This window comes from Bos indicus x Bos taurus, chromosome 25, assembly GCF_003369695.1.
Source record: "Bos indicus x Bos taurus breed Angus x Brahman F1 hybrid chromosome 25, Bos_hybrid_MaternalHap_v2.0, whole genome shotgun sequence".
In the NCBI taxonomy this organism is placed as follows: domain Eukaryota; kingdom Metazoa; phylum Chordata; class Mammalia; order Artiodactyla; family Bovidae; genus Bos; species Bos indicus x Bos taurus.
The window spans coordinates 447,939-469,232 of NC_040100.1; the positions used below are offsets into that span (position 1 = coordinate 447,939).

At 57.8% G+C, this 21,294-nt stretch overlaps 1 protein-coding gene across 1 annotated transcript; it reads left to right on the plus strand.

Annotated features, from left to right (window-relative positions):
• Positions 1-18,860: 18,860 nt before the first annotated feature.
• Positions 18,861-21,043, plus strand: LOC113883881. The gene is made up of 3 exons (XM_027528017.1): positions 18,861-19,618; positions 20,133-20,321; positions 20,526-21,043. The coding sequence occupies exons 1-3, from the start codon at positions 19,063-19,065 to the stop codon at positions 20,723-20,725; spliced, it is 945 nt and encodes a 314-aa protein (XP_027383818.1). The 5' UTR covers positions 18,861-19,062; the 3' UTR covers positions 20,726-21,043.
• The last annotated feature ends 251 nt before the right edge of the window (positions 21,044-21,294 follow it).

Here is a 21,294-nt window from a genome sequence, read left to right on the forward strand (position 1 = left end):
GCGTCTTTTAATTTCTTGGCTGGAGTCACCATCTGCAGTGATTTTGGAACTCAGAAAAAAAAGTTTGACACTGTTTCCACTAGTTCCCCATCTATTTCCCATGAAGTGATGGGACCGGATGCCATGATCTTTGTTTTCTGAATGTTGAGCTTTAAGCCAACTTTTTCACTCTCCTCTTTCACTTTCATCAAGAGGCTTTTGATTTCCTCTTCACTTTCTGCCATAAGGGTGGTGTCATCTGCATATTTGACGTTATTGATATTTCTCCCGGTAATCTTGACTCCAGCTTGTGTTTCTTCCAGTCAGCATTTCTCATGATGTACTCTGCATAGAAGTTAAATAACCAGGGTGACAATATACAGCCTTGACGAACTCCTTTTCCTATTAGGAACCAGTCTTTTGTTCCATGTCCAGTTCTAACTGTTGCTTCCTGACCTACATACAGATTTCTCAAGAGGCAGATCAGGTGGTCTGGTATTCCCATCTCTTGAAGAATTTTCCACAGTTGATTGTGATCCACACAGTGAAAGGCTTTGGCATAGTCAATAAAGCAAAAATAGATGTTTTTCTGGAACTCTCTTGCTTTTTCCATGATCCAGTGGATGTTGGCAATTTGATCTCTGGTTCCTCTGCCTTTTCTAAAACCAGCTTGAACATCAGGAAGTTCACGGTTCACATATTGCTGAAGCCTGGCTTGGAGAATTTTGAGCATTACTTTACTAGCATGTGAGATGAGTGCAATTGTGTGGTGGTTTGAGCATTCTTTGACATTGCCTTTCTTTGGGATTAGAATGAAAACTGACCATTTCCAGTCCTGTGGCCACTGCTGAGTTTTCCAAATTTGCTGGCATATTGAGTGCAGCACTTTCACAGCATCATCTTTCAGGATTTGGAATAGCTCAACTGGAATTCCATCACCTCCACTAGCTTTGTTCGTAGTGATGCTTTCTAAGGCCTACTTGACTTCACATTCCAGGATGTCTGGCTCCAGGTCAGTGATCACACCATCGTGATTATCTGGGTCATGAAGATCTTTTTTGTACAGTTCTTCTGTGTATTCTTGCTATCTCTTCTTAATATCTTCTGCTTCTGTTAGGTCCATACCATTTCTGTCCTTTTTCGAGCCCATCTTTGCATGAAATGTTCCTTTGGTATCTCTGATTTTCTTGAAGAGATCTCTAGTCTTTCCCATTCTGTTGTTTTCCTCTATGTCTTTGCATTGATCGCTGAAGAAGGCTTTCTTATCTCTTCTTGCTATTCTTTGGAACTCCGCATTCAGATGTTTATATCTTTCCTTTTTTCCTTTGCTTTTTGCTTCTCTTCTTTTCACAGCTATTTGTAAGGCCTCCCCAGACAGCCATTTTGCTTTTTTGCATGTCTTTTCCACGGGGATGGTCTTGATCCCTGTCTCCTGTACCATGTCATGAACCTCCGTCCATAGTTCATCAGGCACTCTATCTATCAGATCTAGGCCCTTAAATCTAAAAATAGTTCAGAAAAATAGTTCCCGCCACTAGCTTCTGAGTTTCAGTGCCTGGCTTCCTGTCTGAAGACCCAGGTACAAAGGCGGGACCGAGTGAGTGGGTGAGCGGAGGAGCGAACGCACTCTCCTCTGGAGACACAGGGACCGGCGGGGGAGCACCCCCATTCGGGGTCTGAGGGCCACAAGCACCGTCTGGCTCCTTTAGGGTGGGTTCCGGGGCCCCAGGGCCCACCTGGGGTTGGAGCAGCCCCGGGGCCTGCACACCCTTTCCTCTGCGGAAAGTGAGGAGCCTCTGGGTCCGGCTCTGCCCATTCTGCTGAGCGTCCACACGCTCCCCCAGTCACAGCAGGGCATCTGAGGACCCCATGCAGAGCCCAGTGGTCCTCTCCGGCCCTCCAGGGCTGCCTGGGCCAGGAGCTGGAACCCACAGGTGGGAACAGGGCCACGGTCCCGGCCCGTGGGGGCCTCAGGATCTGGGGAGAGAGGAAGGTGTGGAAACCTCACCGGACTCAGGGCCTGGGCGTCTCTTCCAGCCCTGATCCCAGCCCATGAAGATTGGCCAAAGGGCAAGTGGCCGTCAGCATGGGGCCATCAGAGGCCTCTCGAGGGGGAGGGAGGAGGCGCAGGTCTTCCAGAGAGGCCGTCGCAGGGACCTGGGTGTGTGCCATGGAGGCCGCAGGGCCGCGGCTGTGTGGAGGTGGGCACACCTCTCCCAGGGCAGTGGCTGCTGGTGGGGTCTCTGGACTTGCCGTGCCCACTGGAGCTCCTCGCTTTGGGGAGAGGAGGGGGCCGGCCGCCCTCCGGCTGGGATGTGCCCTGGACTGAGTGAAGGGTGGGAGAGGTGCGCACCCTGCACGGCCATGCTGGTGGCCATCTGTAGGCAGTCTCGGGGCCCTGTCCTGGTCCTGCTCCCTCCAGAGAAGAAGCCCACACACAGAGTTTGCAAGCAGACCCGCAGGGCAGAAACCCTGCAAAGGCATCCACCCGTGTCTGCGCTGACTCCAGCCAGGCTGATGGACCCCACAAGGCTCCCGGTGGCCCTGGAGACACCGTAAGGGCCCCGCTGATGCCACAGAGCCTCCGGGAATGAACCCAGTGAGACAGGCCCCCAGCTCTGTGGCTGGTCTGCTGCGGCCAGCTGCCCCCAGCCAGTCACGTGACCCCAGGGGCCCTCACCAATCTGACCCTCAGCATCCAAAGCCCAAGGTCCGTTTCTCTGCAAGGGGGTGGTTCCCACCCTCTGGGCAGTAAGATCTGAGTGCAGGGGGTCAGGACCCCAGGGCCTGGAGGAGAGTCGCCCACTCTTGAGGGACAGGACCTCTAAAACCCACGGGGAGGGGCGGCAGGATAGCCCGTCTTGCAAACAGAGAAGCGGGACACAGGGAGGGAGGGAGGCTCAGTAAAGCCCCGGGTGGGCGACTCCTGGGGAGGCTCCAGTGCTGGAGGGAGGCGCCTGTGAAGGGACTGGCTCTGGTGCCCAGGCTGAATGTCCACCCTAGTGCAAGCCCAGGCCACGGCCTCCTTCCGGGGCCGTGGGAAACACCGATGGGCGTGGGAGATGCAGCCTCCCGGCCGGGGCCTCAGGACAAACCAGCTTGGAGGGGCGCAGGGCCCTGCAGGGAGGCGGGGGCAACGCCTGGAGTCGTGTTCTGACTCCCGCCCCTCCTTCCCTGGGTTCACCTCAGGACTCTTCCCATGGCGGGAACATTTCAAAGGGTCTTGGAGGTCAAAGAGGAGCTCGCCAGGCAGAGGGACGGGAGGGTGGCTGGCATGGGAACCGGGGCACTCTGCCCCAGGAGAGACCGCTGCGGGCCAGGAGGGAGCGTGAGGCTCTGGAACTCCCGGGAGGGGGCTCCGCCCTAAGGGAGGCTGGCTGGTGTCTGCTGGGGGACAGGCGGAGCCGAGGGGTGTGGGCCCTTACCCCCTGCACCCCCACACCCCCTGACCGCAGTCAGCTCAGCGGCAGCCGGGAGGAGGGACGGAAGCTGCAGACAGGCAGCAGCTTGTTGCTCCTGGAGGGCAGCGCCCGCCAGGCCTGCCCCGCGCGGGTCGGAACCCGCCGCTCAGCCCGCCTCCCTGCCGCTCCTCCTCTGGATGCTCTCCACTGTCTCCCGCTGCAAGCTGGGCGCAGGCCCCTGGGACAAGGGATCCAGGAGCTGGCATTTAGGTTGCGGTCTCAGGTCTGCTGGTGACCAGCCCAGTGCTTGGCTTGTGGGGACGGATGGACAGGTCTGCAACCGGGAGGGCCTGGGACACGAGGCGTGGGCCCGAGGCAGCAACCAGACCATAAGAGCACATGAGGTCCAGCTCTCCGAACAAGAGTGGGAGGCTCTCAGCGCTGGAGACCAGGGCCGCTTCCTGTATCTGAGCCTCAGCGTCCTTGTCTGAGCAATAGGCCAATAGCCTGTGACAAGGCTCGCCTTATCAGAGATGCTGGATGCAGGTGTGCCCTGAGGACGTCCTGTGTGGGTGGATGAATGGATAGATCGATGGACGGAAGAAGAGGTGATGGGTGAGGATGGACGGATGGATGGATGGGTGGGTGGGTGATGGGTGGGTGGAGGGTGGGAAGACAGATGGACAGAAGGTGGGTGCATGGATGACTTGGTTCAGCAGAACTTGAGAAAATGTCGAGACAGGCCCGGCTGGAGACTGTCACTGGCTCAGGAGTGTTTCCTGTGTGCCTGCTGTGTGTCCGTCGGGACCAGGGGCTCCGTGAGAAACAGAGCCAGGCTTTGCGGAGGGCGCTCCATGTCGAGCACCCTGTGCTCCACTGATAATGCCAACACTGGTGCTCAGTGGGGCTGGAGGCAGCCGTGGCGCCCTCAGGACCAGGGCCGGCACCGAGGCCCGCAGAGGCGAGGCCGTGGTCAGACAGGCCGGCTGCAGGAGGGAGAGTCCGCGCAGCACCCTACAGCCTGGCCGAGGACGCCCGTGATGGCCCTGGGGGCCTGGCCCTACCCCGTGCCCACGACCCTGGTTCCTTTCTGTGTCTCCCTCGTGCTTGGTCGGCTCTGTAGTGCTTCTGACAGTCTCTGTGACACTCGCTGGCCGTCAGGGACCCTCTCCCAGTGACATGTGGAAGTGGTGAGGGGGACCCAGAGGTCGGCCTCCGGGGGCTCTCGAGGGCCGCCCTCGCCTGAGGACCCTGCCTCTCTCAGCACCTCTGCCCCCGTGGCTCCCGCTGCCGCTGTCTTGGCCTTAAACGAGGCCCTGGCAGTCCTTCCAGTCCCTGCGTCCAAGTCCATGCCAGAGACCTGTTCCCATTGTCCCGCGCCCCTGGAGGCCGGGTTGCACTGGTCATGGGCCTCCAGTCGACCCCTGAATGGAGTGTCCTTGGGTTGGCTCTTTCCTGTTCCAGACCTGAAGCCATGCATGTCAGGGAAAAACAGCTCTGCCCCCAGAGTCAGTGCCATTGAAAGGGCGATAAGGCAACATCACGAATGACTGCATGCCCATCAGCTCTGCAGTGGAGGATAAAAGGGCAACATTCTCTAAGAAACACAAACATCAAAACTCAACCAAGGTGAAACAGATAATCGAATGGTCCTATAACCAGGGAAGAAATTGTGCTGATAATTTAGAATTTCCTTAAAATAAAAATGAATCTCCCAGACCCAGTGGTTTCGCTAAAGAATTCTACCAAAAACTTGCAGAAGGAGCGACACCCATTTTATGCAATTTCTTCCAGAACATAGGCGGGAACACTTCCCAGCCCATTCCACGAAGCTGGCACGATCCTGACAGCAAAACAAGGAGAAGACAATACGAAAAACAAAAACCACCACTAACCAATGTCTCTCACGAACTTAGGTCCAAAAATCCTCCATAAAATAAAAGCAAATTGAATCCAACAATGCGGAAAAAGATTAGCCACCAAAACCCTGTGGGATCTGTTCCAAGTTTGCAAGTCCATTCAATGTAGAAAAACACTCCGTCAGCAAGGTGAAAAAGAAACGTGACGTCATGATATCAATTGGCGCAGAAAATGCCTTTGACCAAATGCCACACCATTCATAAGAGAAACCCCAGGTAGACCAGGGATGGGGTGGATTTCTTCAGCTAGAAAAGAAGACAGGATTTTTTCTCAAGGCGGGAGATGGCCACACGCAGCTGGAAATATTATTATCTGCTTCTAGTTAGTAAACAAACAAGCAGTCCTCATTTCTGAGCACCTATTGCGCTCAGGTGTCGTCCGGGGCATTTAATATAAACATGTCCCGGGAGGGAAACGCTCCGGATTTGCAGGAGAGGAAGCTGACGCGCTGAGAGGCTCGTGTCCCTGGGCCCACACCCACTCAGCAGGGGTCCACAGGCCGCTCCCTGCAGTCTGCACAGCCCTGGGCCCTGGGGAGACTCAGGCGGCCTCCCACTTCTGCTCGCTTGGCCTCTGCTCCCGATGCTGGAGCCGGGGCTGAGCCTGCCCCGGAGCTTGTGAGGGGAACTGGGAGGCCCCGGCCGGGAAACAGAGGGGCGGACGGGCTGGGCTCCTGGCAGCCGGGGCGTCCAACCATCTGCAGGCACGCGGGTAGCGGGGAAGCCACGTCACATGGCCGCGGCTGTCCTCTGCCCGCCGGCTCCTCTGAGCAGGGAGCCCCTCGCTCACACGCGCTCCGTATCTCAGTGATTGGGGTGAGTGGGGGACAGGATGCGGCGCCCTGTGACGACACCCCACGAACGGCCCTGCGTGAGCTGTCTGCAGCCCTTCTTCCAGGTGTGCTGGAGGTCCCGCGCCGACGGTAATTAAGGCCTCTGGGTGCCAGCTCATCCACGCTGGCCTCAAATGGCCCCTGTAACCACTGACTTCCTTTCCCGTGGGCACCTGGGGCCTGAGGCCTCCGGACAGCTGAGCCTGGAGGTGAGGGGCAAGTGTCCCACAGCCTCAGCTCTGAGCACATCGTGTGGACGGGTCGGTTCCAGACGAGGGAAGAGGAGCCTTGGGGCTCATCCCCTCCCCTCTGGCCTCCCACCTTCAAGCCAAGAGTCCAATGCCCACGAGTGGGGGGCACTCAGGAGGGCAGCTGGAGGGTCTGCCTGACACAGAGCCGGGGGAGGAGCACAGGGATAGAGGTGGGGGTGCAGGGGGCAACGGGGGGTGCTCACCTGACCTCCAGGGACCCAGGTGAGTCTGCCTGAGGCTGCTGTCGGGCCCTGCCGCTCCACACGGGGCCCGCCCTCATCCAGACAAGGAGGACCCAGAAACTGCAGGGTCTGACCCCAGCTTGGCACCCAGAGCCGGTGTCCAGAAAGCCTCGGGCCTGGAGGTGGGAAGGGCTGCAGCCCCGGCTTTCCGGGGACCGTCCTCCCCTCTCAGCCAGCCTCCCTCCAAGGGCCCCTGCTCACCGCCCCCACCTCTGCGAGGAGCAGGCGGAGACCAAGGCAGGCATCAGAAATGGACGGTGTTGTTGCTGGGGCCTTCCTCTCTCAAGAGCCCTGGCTGCAGGGTGGGGACTCTGAATCCTTCATCTCCTTGTCGCCCAGAAGGCGACACTCCACCACACTCCCCTCCCAGCCGCCTGGTCCCACTGTTTGGAGGGATCGGAAGGGCCCTGGGGCTCAGACAGGCACCTCTGCCCCTTCAAGACCCTCGTCCCAGGCCCCCATTTAAGAATGACCCCCGCCAGGGGGCTGGAGCCAAGGCCGCCAGGTGCTGGCGAGGATCTCGTCCTGCAGAAAGGGAGTTGGAGTGGCTGGCTCTGTGTGCTTGGCACACAGCGGTGCCAGGGGACACTCCTGTCCCTCCGGCTTGGAGCTGAAGCCCATGTCCCTTCACTCGCTTGCTGGCTTCTCAGCTCGGGGGCTCGTTGGCACAGGCCCCAAGACCCTGCCCACAGTCACCGCCCACACCCAGCCGAGCTCCTTCCGGCCCTGTTGATGCCCCTGCAAGCTGGCACAGGAGGGCACCCAACTGACCCCAGAGCACCACGGCGGCCCAGGCACGGACATGGCCCTGCCATCCTGGATGACGGATGTGAGGTGGGGGAGACAGTCCCCGCAGGGTCGCAGGCTCCAGGCTTCAGGCAGGGAAGACGCGCACTGTGCCCCCAGCCTGTGGATCTGCCCCGTCTGCAGCCCCCTGCCTCTCAGAGCCCTGCAGGGCCGCCGTGTCAGCCTTCACTGTCTCTGTGGGCCTGCCGAGGTCCCGTCCACCTGGGGCTTTGCCCAGAGAGCCCTGCCCCCCTCCCCCCGTCAGGAACCCCTGGAGCACCTCTGTCCTCGGCACTGACGCGTCTGGGGCCGCGTGGCTCAGCCGCTGTCTGTGGGTTTTGTGGCTGTGGCCCCCCCACCCCCCGGCTCCTGAATCTCCTGAGAGCAGGGACAGTCTCCCCTTAGCTGCCCTGTAACCTTGATGCAAAACTCAGGACTCCCAGTAAATATGGCCAGGCGCACAGACGCACAGCTGGTGGGCCACTGGGAACGCCATAGTCTGACTGGCGTTTCTGAAAGAAGTGCTGCGGGAAGGGAACCACAGAGACAGCAGCGAGGTCGGCAGCGGTGGAGGGCCCGGGCTGGAGGGCGGGGGATGAGCATGGCAGTCCTTAGGGCAGTGAAGTCCGCGCAGAGACCTCGTGGTGCACTCGTCAGAGCACCGGGAACGTGAGACAGCAAGCGAGAGCTGAAGGTGACCGTGAGCCGCACTTGGTGATAGCAAAGCGATGCTGAGTCCACGGAGAGGATGCACACAGGACGAGAGTGACGTCCGGGGACGGTGTCCCCGGTGTGTGTCTGGTGGGAGTTTACACGGGGACCCACTGTTCTTTCTGCTCCATTTCCTGTAGACTAAAAGCTGCTCTAAAAAAATAAAGTCTGTCAATTTTTTAAAAATCTCTCAGAAAGCCCGATGAGACGATTCTGCACCCACAGATGGTCACAGCGAACGCGGATGGCGGCAGACCTCGGTACTGCGCAGACAACACGCACTCCAGCCGTCGGGCGAGGGCGCTGGCTGGGGCCCTGGGGAGACTGGTCCCCACAGACGCGTGTGCAGGCGTGCGCCCATCAGGCCAGAAACAGCCCAGCAGTCGGGAGGTGCACGTGCGCCGTGGCCCTTTCCTACAGCACAGACCGTAGTGGGGGCCCGAGCCAGGTGCAGCCACACTGCAAGGGGCAGGCGGCCAAGACTGAGGTGTGGTAGGAGCTTCCTGCAGCTGCAGCAGGGGTGGGGGCCCGCCAGGGTCACCCCCTCCCCTCCCCTCCTGTCCCCTCCCCTCCCCTCCCCCTCCCTTTCCTGCCCCCTCCCCCTCCTGCCCCTCCCCTCCCCCTCCTGCCCCTCCCCTCCCCTCCTGCCCCTCCCCTCCCCTCCCCCCTCCTGCCCCCTTCCCCTCCTGTTCCTCCCCTCCCCTCCCCCTCCCCTCCCCTCTTGCCCCTCCCCCGTGCCTCCTTCCCCTCCCCTCTTGCCCCTCCCCTCCCCCCTTGCCCCCTCCCCCCCGCCCCCCTCCTCGTCTCCTCCTCTCCATCACCCCCGCCCTCTGCCTCCCCCATAAGACCATGGCAAAGGCCAGTTGTTTCTCTAGGGAACTGGCCTAACTGGGTGAGGACTTTTTGAACCAGACTCCAGAGTGGAATTTTTTTCTCTCAAAATAGAGAAGAATTGGCTGTCCAGGAGTTAAAGATAGAATCCTGTGGCAAGGCCAAGGTCTGAGCGCCTGTCCCAGCTGGCAGGGAGAGGGCTGGGGAGGCCTGGCCGCAGGTGCTCCAGGGGGCTGTGGCTGGCTCTGAGTCACATGGCCTGCACCCCCATCCCTCACCACCACCAGGGGCTGGAGCCAGCTTCGAATCAGGACTCAGCAGGAGACATCTGTCCTGCAAGGGAGTGAGGGCCAGCTCATCTTCCATGGAGGGTCTCTGGAGGGCTTCTTGGAGGAAGGGACCACATGGAGACGAGCACGCTGGCAGGCAGGAGCCAGCCGCTCAGGACCTAGTGTTCAGGAGGTCCGTGGGCAGTGCCTGGTGGTCAGCTTGGAGCCAGCAGGAACTGGATGTCAGCTCTAAGCATTCTATCTGCGGACAGTGAGGAGTCACTGCCAGCAGTGGAGTGAGGAGGGTGCAGGGTGGGGTGCAGAGCAACGTCAGGCCAGGGGGAGAGCCCGCCGAGGTGGAACCCCAGCCAAGAGTGTGCCCAGCAGGGGACACAGAGTTGAGAGCATCGGGGAACAGTGGGCCAGAACGGGGTTCCCCACACCCCCACCCTGAGGGAGCATGAGGGGTCTGGTCCTTCGCCAGGTCCCTAGGCTGGGCTCACAACTGGCCCCGGCAAGGAGCTCAGACTAGAGCCCAGACTAGAGTCCTCGGGGACTTCCAGCTGCCACCACAAGTAAGGACAGATCCTCCCCTCGGGAAGCCCAGGTGTGCACTCACTGCAGTGGAATGCACGCGCACGTGTGTGTGTGTGTGTGTGTGTGTGTGTGTGTGAGACAGAGAGAGAGAGAGAGAGACGGTGCATCCCTGCCAGCGGCCCGGATGGAGGCTGGCTCCTGGGGGCTGGGTGGCCCACCCCGTGGCCCACACCTTCTTGGGCTGTGGCCCCAGGATCTGGGGCTCCAGCAGGCTGCACCCCACAGGGCCTGGGCCCCCCTGCTGGGACTGACCCACCCCCGGGGCCACATCTTCCTGCAGAGCCACGTGGCCTCCAGTGCCAGGCGGGGAGGCGGCTGTGCACCCGGAGGGCCCCGGGCCCTGAGGGCGGGCTGGCGGTGGCGGGAGGGGCGGCCCCCACCTCCCCACCTGTTTGCCGTGGGCGCTGCCTTCTCAGCAAGTGTGCCGCCTGGACCCCTTGGCTGGGCGTCTGGGGCCCCCCCGCGTCCCGCCTTCATTCCAGGGGTGGGGGCAGGAGGAGGGCTGGCCCATGTGGCCTTCGTAGGCAGGTCCCCAGGAGGCTGCCGCCCCCGACACAGCGTCCTGACCTCAGTGTCAACCTCCCCAGGGGCTGTGGGGCCAACCTAGCCCTCCGTCCTGCGGAATCTTCGGGTCACAGAGCGCACTGTCTGTGTGGCGGGGGAAGCCTGAGGCTCACCATCAGCGGCTGCTCGGGGCTGCTCTGGCAGGACAGAAAGGACTAAGGCCCAGGCCTCATGGCGGGAACAGGGCCTGAGAGCCCAGGATGCCATGTGGGGCCACAGGCACGCACCCGATGGGCAGAGGAGTAAGGTGGAGGGTGGGACTGCAGGCACCCAGAACCCTGTGAGCCAAGGACATTGGGGAAGAAGGCCCCCCGAGGCCTGACCAGGACTTGGGCACTTGTTCCCCAGGAGGACTGGACCCTGAGGCCACTCTGTCAGGCGGGGCCCACCTGCCCATCCCAGAGCCGCTTCTCCAAAGCCCCGGACAGGACCCCGCCTGTGGACACCACGACCCACACTTGGGGAGACCCCGAGGCCTGAGAAGCCCGGTCTCTAAGCTGTGAACACTCCTGGCCCCGATAGGCGGGGTCCAGCCACGAGCACCTCCAAGGTCAGGGTCAGCAGGAGATGTTCCCGCCCCGTCCAGAAAGCTGGGTTGGGTGGCCACCAGCTCAGGTCGTGCCCGACTTTCACCACCCCGTGGACTGTACCCCTCCAGGCTCTTCTGTCCGTGGGATTCTCCAGGCAAGAACACTGGAGTGGGTGGCCCTTTCCTTCTCCCCATCAGGACCGGGTTTGCAAATCATAGCCCCAAGGTCAACAGATTTACACCTATTTTGTCAAATAAAGTTTGACGGGAACACAGCCGTGTCAGTCATACAGCCCGAAAGCCTAAGTATTTCCTGCCTGCCTGGGGAGCAAAATGTGAACTAATTAAGAAGTGATGAGTTTTACGTATTGATTCACTCTCAAGAAACGACCTTACTGAGGTATCGTTTTCATACAATGAACTGCACATACTCTAAGTGTAAAACTGGTCGTGACCTCCGCTTACGTACACTGTTCGTGCATAAACATGTCTGTGAAACCATCCCCGCAATAAACTCAGGGACAGGCTATCGCCCCACACCCTGTTAGTCCGCGTGTCCTGGCGTCTGCACGTTGGAATCGTGATGAGAAGCTTTTCCTTCTGGCCCCTTCTGCTGTCCCTGGGCTCACTCACAGAAGCCCCGGCTTCCTCGAGGCCGCCGTTTGCTCGGCGCATCTGCTCTTCCTCCTTCACCTTGCCTGTGCCGTGGAATCTGAAGTGCGCCTCCGATGGGTCTCTGCACTTATCCTTCTCAGATCCTCACTGTTATTCATCAGTTTGGAAGGCTTTCAGCCACTGTTTCCTCCAGTAGCTTCCTTCTCTCCTAGGGCTCCTGCTCCACAGGTGTTGTTTGCTGAATGGTGTCCCACATTCCTCCGTGGCTCCGTTCATTTTCCTCATTGTTTTCTTTCTTTTATTTGGGTTACACAATTGGTATTCATCTATCTTTGAGTTCACTGACTCTTTCTTCTGCCAGCTCAGATCTGCTGTGGGGCCTCTTTCGTGAATTATTCATTTTGATTCGACTTGCGACTTCAGTTGGTTCTTTTTGATATTTCTACCTTCTCGGATAGTCTGTGTTTTGTAAGTCATTATCACAATGCCTTCCTTTAATTTCTTGAACGAGGTTTCCTTTACTTCTTTGAGCACGTCTGTGGCAGTCCCCTGAACGTCTTTGTCTGCTAAGTACAGCGTCGAGGCTTCCTCCAGGACAGTCCCCTCTCCATCACAGCAGAGGGTGCACAGCTTGCTCACAGCCTAAAAGACCACCAAGGATGACTCCTGTTTCAGCCAGGAGCTCTCTGATTGTATTTTTCCATAATCTCCCCATTAAATTTCTGGCTTGTCTGCCTCTGTTGGTATCACACTGATCTGCTGCTAGCTGATTACTCTTGTTTTCAGTGACGTCCTGGAGCACAAACTGCTCCGTAGTCCAATCCAAATAAGGTCAGACCTGCTGACAAGGGATAGCTGTTGGCAGTCTTTGGAGCTTGCTCTGACCCTTCCCTGGGTAGAAGTTCTGTGCTATGGAGCAGGACCTGGGGGTGGAAGGGTTCACACTTCACTAGCCACCCCACCCAGATCACTGCCACGGAGAGCTTCAAGAAGGCAGGGGCAATAAAGGTGTGCCCATTACCCAGTCCCGACTGCTGGCGGCTCAGAGGTCAGCAGGCTGGGCTGCGCCAATGCGGTTGATCTGAACACACCCGGGTCACCCATCCTCACCAGGCCCTTGGGAGCTGACCTCCCGCTGCTGACCTCCTGGGACAGCCCTCCGGTGGCACGGAGCTCAAGGGCAGAAGCTCTGCACTCTTTACCTGCCTCTCTGCCTGGATCTGCCCTGCAGATCATCGGCTGGAGCGGGAGGTCAGGGGCCCCTGCCCAGCTGCCATCTGGTTGAGCTCTTCTGAAGCCCCTTCCTGGGAGGTGAGTCTGCTGGGTCCACACGGAAGCTGCTCGTCTCAGAAAGCTGGAGGCAGTGGCTCTCCTGCGGCTCAGAGCCCTGGGTCGGGAGTGACCCCCAGTTCGAGTCTCACAGCCTCCCTCTGCTTGCCACGTTCTGGAGATACTGTGGAGTGAGTGGCTCCCTTTGGTCAGTCTCCAGAAACTCTGAACAATTGTCTTTGCTAATTGGACCAGCTTAATAGAGATATTTGTCTGGGGAAAAGTTTCCTAAACTCTTCACTCTGCCACTCCCCAAACTCAGTCGCTTATAAGGTTTGAACAGCAATCAGTCTTATAGATTTAACCCTGGTGTTTACCATTCCCAATGGCACCCCACTCCAGTCCTCTCGCCTGGAGAATCCCATGGACGGAGGAGCCTGGTGGGCTGCAGTCCATGGGGTCGCTAGGAGTCGGACACGACCGAGCGACTTCACTTTCACTTTTCACTTTCATGCATTGGAGAAGGAAATGGCAACCCACTCCAGTGTTCTTGCCTGGAGAATCCCAGGGACAGGGTAGCCTGGTGGGCTGCCATCTCCGGGGTCACACAGAGTCGGACACGACTGAAGCGACTTAGTAACAGTAGTAGTAATCCTCTTCATTTATTTTGTGGAGATCCATATTTATATCCGACATCAGTTTCCTTCTGCCTGCATGTCCCGCTTTTGTATTTCTTATAGTTCAAGTCTACGGGAGATGGGTTCTTTCAGTGTATCTGGACGGTCTTTATTTTGCCTTTTTAACAACAGGATTTTTTTCTCTAGGGTTAGAATTCAAAATTTACAGAAATTTTATATCAAATTAACGGTGCAGCTCTTCTGTCTCCAAGCTCCACTGGTTCAAATCAGAGTCTGCTGTCACATTTCTCAGTGCACAGCGCAATCTTTTGAGTTTCCATTTAGCACTAGTTCTGAGCGATTTACAGCACGCTTTGGTGTGGTCTTCCTCCCGTTCCTTATGCTTGTCACTCATTCAGAGTCTTCGATCTGTGGATTTATATTTTTCAAGCTTGGAGGCTTTTCAGCCTTTATTTCTTCAAATCTTTTTTCTGTCCTCTTTCCACTTTCTCTTCTCCTTTAGAGATTCCAATGACGCACATGTTGGGTCACATATATGTTGCCCAAAGCTCAGTTACTTCGTTCATTTTTTTCCTCTATGTATTTAATTTTTAGATAGTTTCTATTGATATGTCTTCAAATGCACTAATCTTTTCTTCTATAATGTCTAATCTGCCATTAATTTTTTTTCTCCATATAATTTCTCATCTTAAATACTGTAGCTTTTCATTCCAAAAAGTTTGATTTAGGTCTTTATCTTCTATGTCTCTAACTTTTTGTGCAGATGGAATACAGTGCAAATAACTATGTTAATGTCACCTGCTAACTCTAACACCCTGTTAGTTCTGTGTCCCTTTCAATTGATTGATTTTTCTGCTTGATATGAGTCATAGTTTCCTTCTTCTTTGCATGACTGCTAATTTTTTGCTAGATGCCAGACATTGTAAAATTTACCTTGTTGGTAATATTTTCCGCTCTTGAGGCTAGACCTCTGAGTACTCCCCCCTACCACCCGCCGGCCCCATGCTACGAATCCCAAGGCGTTCCAGCTTGTGGTAAAAACAGGCTCCATTCTTGACTAGGTTATTCTTTTCCTTGCTTTGGGTAGTTTTATCACATGCAACATTCTCTTGAATACTCAAGGACTCTGAAAACTTCTGGAGTTTTCTCTCCATGCAGTTCTATGTCCTGAGGACTCCAGTCACCTCGGTCTCCTCCCCGTCTCTGCTCTGCTAACCAGCTCCGTTCGCTCCCCGCCGCTGCGGTGCAGGAAGTCTTACAGGTTAATGCACACTTTTCTGGAAGAAATGATCCAGAGTGACCTCTGGGTGCAGGTCAAGTTTCTTGACCTGGTGCTGGCTCCTCGTGTGGGCTTATTTTCTTTGGGAAAACAAAAAGGGAAAGAAAGAAAACAGACAGAACTGTGCACTCAAGACGCCTGCCCGCTGTGCGCTGGTGAATCTGGTAAAGAATCTACAAAATTTAAAAAGCTGATCTCACCTCTGAAATGGGGAGTGTTTATGTCCATGCCCTCCCCACTCTCACGGTCACACCTCTGGTCTCCAGCCCAGGACCTCCGATCCAGCCGGCCGCCTACCTGGGCGCCCTTGGTGAGCAGGTGAGCGCCTGCCCAGGGACGAGGTGCGTCTGGGGGACGCCAGGTCGGCTCCCACCTCCCCTCTGCTTGTCTTCCTTTGCCTTTTGGTCTGAACCACACACGACCCCCACGGAGGGGCCCATGCCCCTCCGGGGCTGTGCCTTCTCCGCCCCAGCATCTGGCCCCCTGTCTGCACCCGCCCCTCCGTGAAGGTGAACTCAGACTTCTTTTAAGTCTGAGCACCCCCCTTGCCCAGGGTCTGGGGAGTGCCAGGACCCAAGGTGGGGCCGGAACCAGCTGTCTGAGTTTCTGGATCCCAGCAGGAGGGGAGGCGCGCGGGTGGACACCAGCTGGTGTTTTGACAGACTCAGGCCCACAGCTTCAGGGCGGGGGGTGTCAGGGCAGCTGGGCCCACAGCCAGGCCCCCCAACCCTGCCAAGCCCCTGGGCTTTGAACTGCCCTCCCCCACTCCCTCCCACCTCCAGACCACCCTGGTACTCACCCAACCTGCCCGCCCAACGGTCGGTGGGGGTGTTGGCTTTCACGTGACTGGCCGTGGGCCTGAGCCCTCTTTCCTAAGAAAATCCAGCACCCACCTCCCTCTGATAACGCCAAACGTTCTCCCCAAAGCGTCTTCATAACAGCAAGCAGCAAAAGCCTGCTTTGAATATCAAGGTTTCCCAAAGATCAAAAAAAAAGAGAAAAAGAATGGTATTTTGGAAACAACTATTGTGCCAACTAATTAAGTGTCTGACACTAACAAGCTCCCTCAAGGAGGAAAGGTTCCTGAGCGGTCCTCAACAAGTCAGTTACCGAGAGATTCTCACACCAAACAGCACAGGCAGCAAAGACAAAAACCAGCAAATGGCTACACAAACTTCTAAAATCCTGCACAGCAAAGAATGGAAACTGCACAGAATGGGGAAGACGTGCAATTGTACATCTGATGAGGGGTAATAACCAGAATTTATAGAAACTCCTACACCTCAACAACTAAATCAAACAACTTGATTAAAAAAAAAAAAGGAGGCAACAGATTTGAATAGATGTTTGTTTCTCCGAAGATGATAGGCAAATGGCCCAGAAGCACATGAAAAGATGGGCAGCATCACTAACCCTCACAGAGATGCACATCAAAACCTGTGAGGTTAGGACGGCCATGATCAAAAAGCGGGTGAGGGCAAGTAAGCATGTTGGACAAGAATGAGGAGAGACTGGAACCTTGCGCACTGTTGACGGGAATACAAAAGCGTGCAGCTGCTTTGGAAAATGGCATACGTTTCCTCAAAAATTAAAAATAGAACCAACCCATGATCCAGTAATCACACTCCTGGCTGTAAATCCAAAAGAATTAAAAACAGGATCTCAAAAGCGACATTTTCACACCCGTGCTCATAGCAGCGTGATTGACAGCAAGTGCAGGGCGGAAGCAGGCCTTCCCTGGCGGGCGCCAGCAGCCACGATTCCGCGCTTCCTCTGCAGGGGTGCAGGCTCAGTCCCTGGCCCGGAAACTAAGATCCCACACGCTGCAGGGTACAGCCAGAAAGTTCAAAAAAAGAATAAATCAAATTTTTACTGTATTTAAAAAAAGGTGGAAGTAACCCAAATGTCCCCCGGCAGGTGGTGGATGAACACCGCGTGGTCCAGCCGCATAACTTGCTATCACTCAGGCTGGGAAAGGAAGCCTTGACGCCTGCTGTAGCGCGGGGGAACCTTGAGGACCTGATGCTCACTGAGATGAGCCAGACACAGAAGGACAAACGCTGTGTGATCCTGTGAGGATACTGGAGCAGTGGCCTCACACAGACAGAAGATGGGGGTGGGCTCAGGGCCCAGGGGAGGTGGGGGAGGTAGGAGTTAATAGCACAGCGTCTCCGGCTGGGAAGACGAGAAGGTTCTGGCAATGGCCGCACAGCAGTGTGGTCGTGCCTAATGCCCCTGATCTGACCCTGAAAAATGGTTAGGGTGAGGGACTTCCCTGGTGGGCCAGGGGTTAAGAATCTGCCTGCCAACGCAGGGAACACAGGTTCAATCCCTGGCCCGGAAGAGTCACGTTCCCTGGAAGCCCATGTGCTACAATCCTGAGCGCCCACCCACGGCAGCAAGAGAGTGGCCCCGGCTCCCAGCTGAGGCCCATGGGCAGCCAGAAATAAACAAAGTCTTTTTTTAAAAAAAGGTTAAGGTGGTAGATTTTAACTGTGTTTTATAACTACAAGTAAAACTTTTTCAAAGAGAGAGTTTCTCTTTCTCCCTCATCCTGAAACCTGAATCCCCTGCAAAGGACCGCAACTGTCTTTAAACAAGACTAGGTGATAAATGGTGATAGACAGACAGACAATAGGGCAGACACACAACTAAGAGAGAGCTGCTTCGTCGCCCAGCATTAACACACAGGCCATTAGAGTCTCAGGAGCTGGAGGCGACCTTTTGTCTCCGCAAAGCAGAACACACTGGTGGTGCAGAGGGTGCAGGGGGTTAAGGAGTGTTGAGGAGAACCTGTCGCCTGTCAGCACCCGTGACGCAGGGAGGAGGGGAGCGTCTGGGAGGGAGGGGCTGGGGCAGCGAGGGGGACTGAGCAAGCAGTCGGGGGTTCAGGCCTCGGTGGGGAGCGGCATGCAAGTCTGGGCCCCGCTGCGGGGAGGCAGAGGCTTGGGCGAGCACAGGTGAACCCGGCCCAGGGGAAGCCCCGGGCCCCACTCAGGTCCACGTGGGGCCGGGGGCAGGAAGCCGTCCCCTTCCCTGGACTGCCGCTTCCATCTCCTCGCCCACCTGCTGTCTGCCCACCTGCGCGCTGCACGGGGGCTCGCAGGCCTTTCAAGGCCCTGGAGACGAATCTGTTCGCCCAGACTAATCCAGGCTCACAGGAGGCCCTGCTCTGGGGAGGGTGGTCCCGGCAGGGCAGCAGAGAGCTCACCGGCAGAAGGGGCTGCCTGGGCCCTGCTAATCCCCACAGGCAATTAGGGCCGATCGGGTTTCCTGCCCACTCAGCCCAGAGTTCCCAGGGCCTGGAGTGCACGGGGGCCTCAGCAAGGTGCTCTCAGGATTGTGGGGGAGCTCAGCAAAAAGGAGAGGAGACTGCGCTGTCCCCCAGGGCTGGCCGCCTCGCCCCAGGGCGGTGATCTGGAATTGGCCCCATCCCCCAGCCCGCAGCCCCTCCTGCCACCCTGACACTGTCGTCCTACCTGGGGAGGTGCAGGGGGCCCCGAGCAAGGACCCAACATCCCCGGGAGGCGGAGGCGGCGTGCAGGCCGTGCAGCTGGGTTCTCCTCTCGGCCTCAGCCGGAACGGGAGGGGCCCCTTTTCCTCACCTCCAGGGCCTGATTTAATCCTTGAGAGGCTCTGGTTTGGAATTCTCAGGGCATTGTCTAGAGGGTGAGGGGGTGTCCTGGGGGCTGGGGGCTGGAAGAGAGGAGGGCATGCCCGCTCAGCCCCTGCCCTTCCCCCGGCATCCCCTGGAGCCGGTGTTTATCTTCCAGATTCAGAATTTCCAGGCATGATGACTGGTGTGAGTCAGACAAAATGCACTTAGAATTCATCGTGACGGCCTCAAGGAGGTGGTCAGGATGGACACCCACAGTCTGGTGCCCAGATTACAGACGTCAGGACCAGCTGGGTGGGGACTGGTCGTGCCGAGTCAGGTGTGTGTGTGCCCGTGTGTGTGTGTGTCCGTGTTCCCGTGTGCCCGTGTTCCCGTGTGTGTGCCCGGTGTGTGTGCCCGTGTGTGTGTGTGTGTCCGTGTGTGTGTGTGTGTGTGTCCATGTGCCCGTGTGTGTGTCTGTGTGCCCGTGTGTGTGTGTCCATGTGCCCATGTGTGTGTGCCCGTGTGTGTGTGTATGCCTGTGTGTGTGTGTGTGTGTCCATGTGCCCGTGTGTGTGTCTGTATGTCCAGCAGGGGCACCTGTGTCCTCCCACGAAGCCTGGGCATCAGGAGGCCCTCTGAGCTGATGATGGGAGTTGCTTTTTCTTGGAAATACTGTTTATGTTAACGAGCCATGGGTTTCTGCGGCTCATTATTATTTTACTGAGCATTGGGCCTTTGGGTTTTGTCTGACATGGGGAGACAGCAGTCTCAGAGGAGAGGAAACAGCAAGCAAGCGCTCTCCGCAAACGTCACGTGGCCCTGGGTGCATCTCGATCCTGGCCCTGCCCTGGGCGTCCTCCTGCGCCCCCGCCCCGGGCACAGCGGCCAGCGGGCAGCAGCGAGCCGGCGCGGGAGTCCTACAGGAATCCCGTCCCAGTTGGCCCGAGGTGACTCCGGATTGTCCAGGGAGCCTTTGGCTCCATCTGCCTGGAAGCCTGCCCCTCTGCAGCCCGAGCCCAGGCCCGCGGGGGCGGCCAAGAGTGCGCGGGAGAGCTGCCGGCCAGGCACGCGGCCCGGCGGGGCAGGAAGCAACCTCCACGCAGCAGCTCGGGAGCCCGGCCCGGGGCTTGCTCCAGCCTCTGACTTCCTTTCTGCAAGAGCCACGCTGGGCCTGCCACCGTGGTTCCCCAACAGGCCTGCGGCATCGGGGCCCTATGACCGAAGTACACGTCCTCCTGGGGCAGGCTCAGGCCTCCGACCGTCCAGCGTGGCCCCCGGCCCTTCCAGTCTCATGCGCCCCATCAGAGGTCAGAGGCCTGGGCTTGCGGCCCCCACCTGTGCACCCCACGGAGCGCCCTGTGGGACCTCCTTCCCGAGGGCCAAGGAGTCCTCTCTGATGGCCCTGGCCCCACCAGCCTCGGCAAACACCCGAGTGCCTGCTGCCCTGTGCCCGGCCTGGTGGGCACAAACGGGTGTCCTCGGCCCCGACCGCTGCAGCCCAACCCTTGCGGTAGACAGGTCTGTGTCCTGCTGGGGCCAGCAGTGGGGACCCTCGTCTCAGGAGCTCTTTCTGAGAGCAGGCTGGGCCCACACACCTCAAAACGCCTTCTTCCCCATGTGGGTCCCCAAGGGTCCGCCATCACTGTAACCGCAGGATGGAGAACCCGAAAGGCAAAAGCTGCAGGTGGCCCGGAGAGGGCGGGGTGGACGTGCTGGTGAGATCAGCCCGCCCCCCCGGGTCGGTCAGCCAGGCCACGGCCAGCTCCCTGCCCACCGGAATCTGCTTTGCTGGAAATTTCTCTCCTTTTCTCCCCCAACCAGGAAATGTCCTCCTGGCCTCCCTGCCCTCCCTCGGACGCTGTGAGTCCACCTGCCACTTCCCCTGTGGACCGACCTGCACGACCTGCGAAGGAGAGGGTGAGACGGGGTCGGCAGGAAAAGATGCACGCTCCAGCCCACGAAGACGTGTGGGAAGCTGCTTCCGGCAGGCCGGGGACATCCTCTCTCCTCGTGGGTCTTTCTTCTCTTTACACCATCAATTCTCAAATCTCTGGGCTCAGAACTTTTTAACTCTTAAAAACTTTTGAGGACTGCAATAGCTCTTGTTTCATTCTTCTCTGTAACGGAAATTTAAACTGAGAACTGCTTTCATGCTCATTTATTTGTAAATAACAACAATAAGACCATTACCTGATAATATAACTTTCTGAACAGTTTTCCAGAAAGAAAAAACACACGGCCGGGAGGGCCATGTGGGGTCTCCGCCACCTGGCTGGATGGGAACCGGCGTCCTTGTCTGCACCGCCGTCTTGCCATCACTCACGAGTGGCCCTGAAGAGCTCACATCCTTGAGAGGACTGGTCCTCAGCACACCTCCTGCCTGGAAGAGCCTCCGGCACCTCGGGGGTCCCTAGGGTGCACTTGGAGAGCTGTGTCTCCCTCATTCTCCTCAAGCCTCAGCCCAGCCTTGCCCTCCCTGCCTGTCCTCAGCCTCCCCCGGGAGCCTTGTATTTCACAATTGCTCTGCTCTTGTTCCTTCTGCTGATGGCACATTCCTTCCATATTTCCTTCTGCAAATCCCTAAAAGAGAGAATCCGTTTGGCGTGCTTCTCTTCTTTGAGCTGGAGCCCCAGGTCGAAGTCCTGGGCCCACTGTGGGGTTGGGGGAAGTCCTGGAGGGAGAACCCCACCCTGTGTGTGCAGGGAACATTTACAAGTATTCCTGAATAAACTCCCGCTGCCAACAAGCCCAATGTGAACTCTGTCCGGCAAACCCCCTTGAGGTCATCCCTCTGCCCACCTCACAGGGATGGGGTCAGGGCCCCACTGTGCTCAGCTGAGGCTTCCACACGAGCAGCTCCGTGTGCCTGCTTCACCAGGGGTGGCACCTGGGCACAGGCCTGGGGGTTCTCAGCCCCTGACCTCCTCCAGGACAGTGTGGGGCCCGCCGGCACCGGGCACAGGGCAGCGGGCAGACATCCGGC

What these genes read in the sequence shown, in the direction of transcription:
- LOC113883881 (XM_027528017.1), top strand. Translation starts at nt 19,063, where the DNA reads ATGGGGAGACAGCAGTCTCAGAGGAGAGGAAACAGCAAGCAAGCGCTC. An exon ending in TCTCATGCGCCCCATCAGAG is followed by an intron (nt 19,619 to 20,132) that starts GTCAGAGGCCTG and finishes TCCCCCAACCAG; the next exon opens with GAAATGTCCTCCTGGCCTCC. An exon ending in CGGGGACATCCTCTCTCCTC is followed by an intron (nt 20,322 to 20,525) that starts GTGGGTCTTTCT and finishes CTTTCTGAACAG; the next exon opens with TTTTCCAGAAAGAAAAAACA.